Here is a 1,679-nt window from a genome sequence, read left to right on the forward strand (position 1 = left end):
GAGTGCGCGAGGAAGGGGGGTCATGGGAATAAAATTGGTAATATAAAATTTGATAAAAAGAGAGGTAGTCCAATGAACTGGGAAAGTTTAGCCTTAAAAAGGGTGGGGAAAAGTGAAAAATAATAATAAATGTACAATTCGAGGCGAATGGGAAGAGGACGCGTGGACAGGTTGGCTTGATTCTTGGAGCTCCATCTTCCCTGTCTCGAGGCCGCAGCCATGGCTGAAATTTCAGATTAGGAGGTCAATCATGAAGAAAGCTTCCCAGCCTTCCCAGCCTTCAACCATGCTTGGGAAACGCCCTCGTCAAATCCCCAGGTCTCCCAGTATGTCGCAGCTTGGGTCTCGATCCGTTTCTGTAACTCAACGGCAACCTCCTAGCTCATCGACCATTTTCCACCCTCACCCTGATCGGAATTCACGCTCTCTTGCAATTACACAGAAGCATTCCAGGCCTCCCGATGGTAGCCAAGGTCCACCAACCCCGTCGACAGTTATTGACGGCGTCCTCAACGACGCAACTGCTGCTGGAATAAATCCTGGTGAAAGCTCTGCTCATCTAGACTGCCCGTCTTTGATGTGTATCGAAGGTCCTCCTGCAGTAGATGGTATCGGTCCGGGTCTACCGTCACACAAACCTTCACATTTCTTACATGAATCTACGCTCTGGACTCATCATTTCGGCACGGTTCCCGTGTACCCCATGCATGGCAAACTCGCGGGTCCCGAGTACATCCTTCCGGTGGGTTTTCTGGACGTTTGTTTCTTCTGCAAGAGACGCCTGCGGCACGAGCGAGACATCTTCATGTACAGGTATTTTTCTCCAACGCAAGCCTTCGATGGGATACGGCCACGCCTTAGGACCACGTGTGGGTTGAGCACTTGTGGCCTAAGGATAAGCTTTCGGATGGCATCATTTGTGGGTGTGAGCGTAAGCGTTTCTGGCGAGAGAGAGAGCTTTTGGATGGTTGCGATCGTCGAGCTAACCGCTGCCATGTTCTTATTGTTAGTTTTGCCTTCCTATTTTGACAGAGGGAACATAGCATTCTGCAGTGAAGAATGTCGACATCGCCAAATTTTAAGCGATGAGCGGCGCGAGGTTTCAAGCAGCAGAAAAGGTAGTGCTAGTTCGGAGACTGCAGTTGCAGCCTAGACTTGCGATGCCAGACGGCTCATTAGAAGCGCTGGGGTCGTCTAAGTCCAAGAAGGCATCGATTTTGTCGAGTTATCAGAACTCAGCTTCCTTTACCTATCAAATTTGAAATTGCTTTACACTGTACAGCTAGTATGTGCTACTTCTTTTTGAATCTTTTTTCCAGTAGTTGGGACTTGGCAGTCGAAAACAGGTAAACATCTGCTTTGTGGGTTCAATTTGTACAGACAGAACCTGTTCATGATTATTGTTCAATGCACAGACAGAAATGATTTTTCATATACGGCTGAGTTTTGAGTCCTGACTACGCGCTGCATATATAAACACCTGATTGTGAAGCTCATACTTCTTGTTCCGTGACATTACTCAAGGGACGTCTGTCGGAAATTTGATGTATGATTGAACATCGCGCAGCTCCCCTTCGTAAACGTTGACATTAGAATCAATGCGTCCTTTTTGACACTGCTTAGCTTATTCCAGTGTCCACTTCCAAGTGAAGTTTTATTATGCTCACAAGCGTTTCATA

At 47.3% G+C, this 1,679-nt stretch overlaps 1 protein-coding gene across 1 annotated transcript; it reads left to right on the forward strand.

Moving 5' to 3' along the window:
- Positions 1–213: 213 nt before the first annotated feature.
- On the forward strand, positions 214–1,431 carry LOC147905328 (uncharacterized). Its single transcript, XM_087379605.1, has 2 exons — positions 214–813; positions 1,033–1,431. The coding sequence occupies exons 1-2, from the start codon at positions 251–253 to the stop codon at positions 1,151–1,153; spliced, it is 684 nt and encodes a 227-aa protein (XP_087235731.1). The 5' UTR covers positions 214–250; the 3' UTR covers positions 1,154–1,431.
- The last annotated feature ends 248 nt before the right edge of the window (positions 1,432–1,679 follow it).

The sequence above is a fragment of the Dipteris shenzhenensis genome, chromosome 1 (assembly GCF_047967505.1).
Source record: "Dipteris shenzhenensis isolate YYH24624 ecotype China chromosome 1, Dip_SZ_1.0, whole genome shotgun sequence".
NCBI lineage: Eukaryota > Viridiplantae > Streptophyta > Polypodiopsida > Gleicheniales > Dipteridaceae > Dipteris > Dipteris shenzhenensis.

Coding starts and splice junctions, on each gene's coding strand:
- LOC147905328 (XM_087379605.1), top strand. CDS start 251: ATGAAGAAAGCTTCCCAGCCTTCCCAGCCTTCAACCATGCTTGGGAAA. Junction 814..1,032: donor CGAGACATCTTCATGTACAG/GTATTTTTCTCC, acceptor CTATTTTGACAG/AGGGAACATAGCATTCTGCA.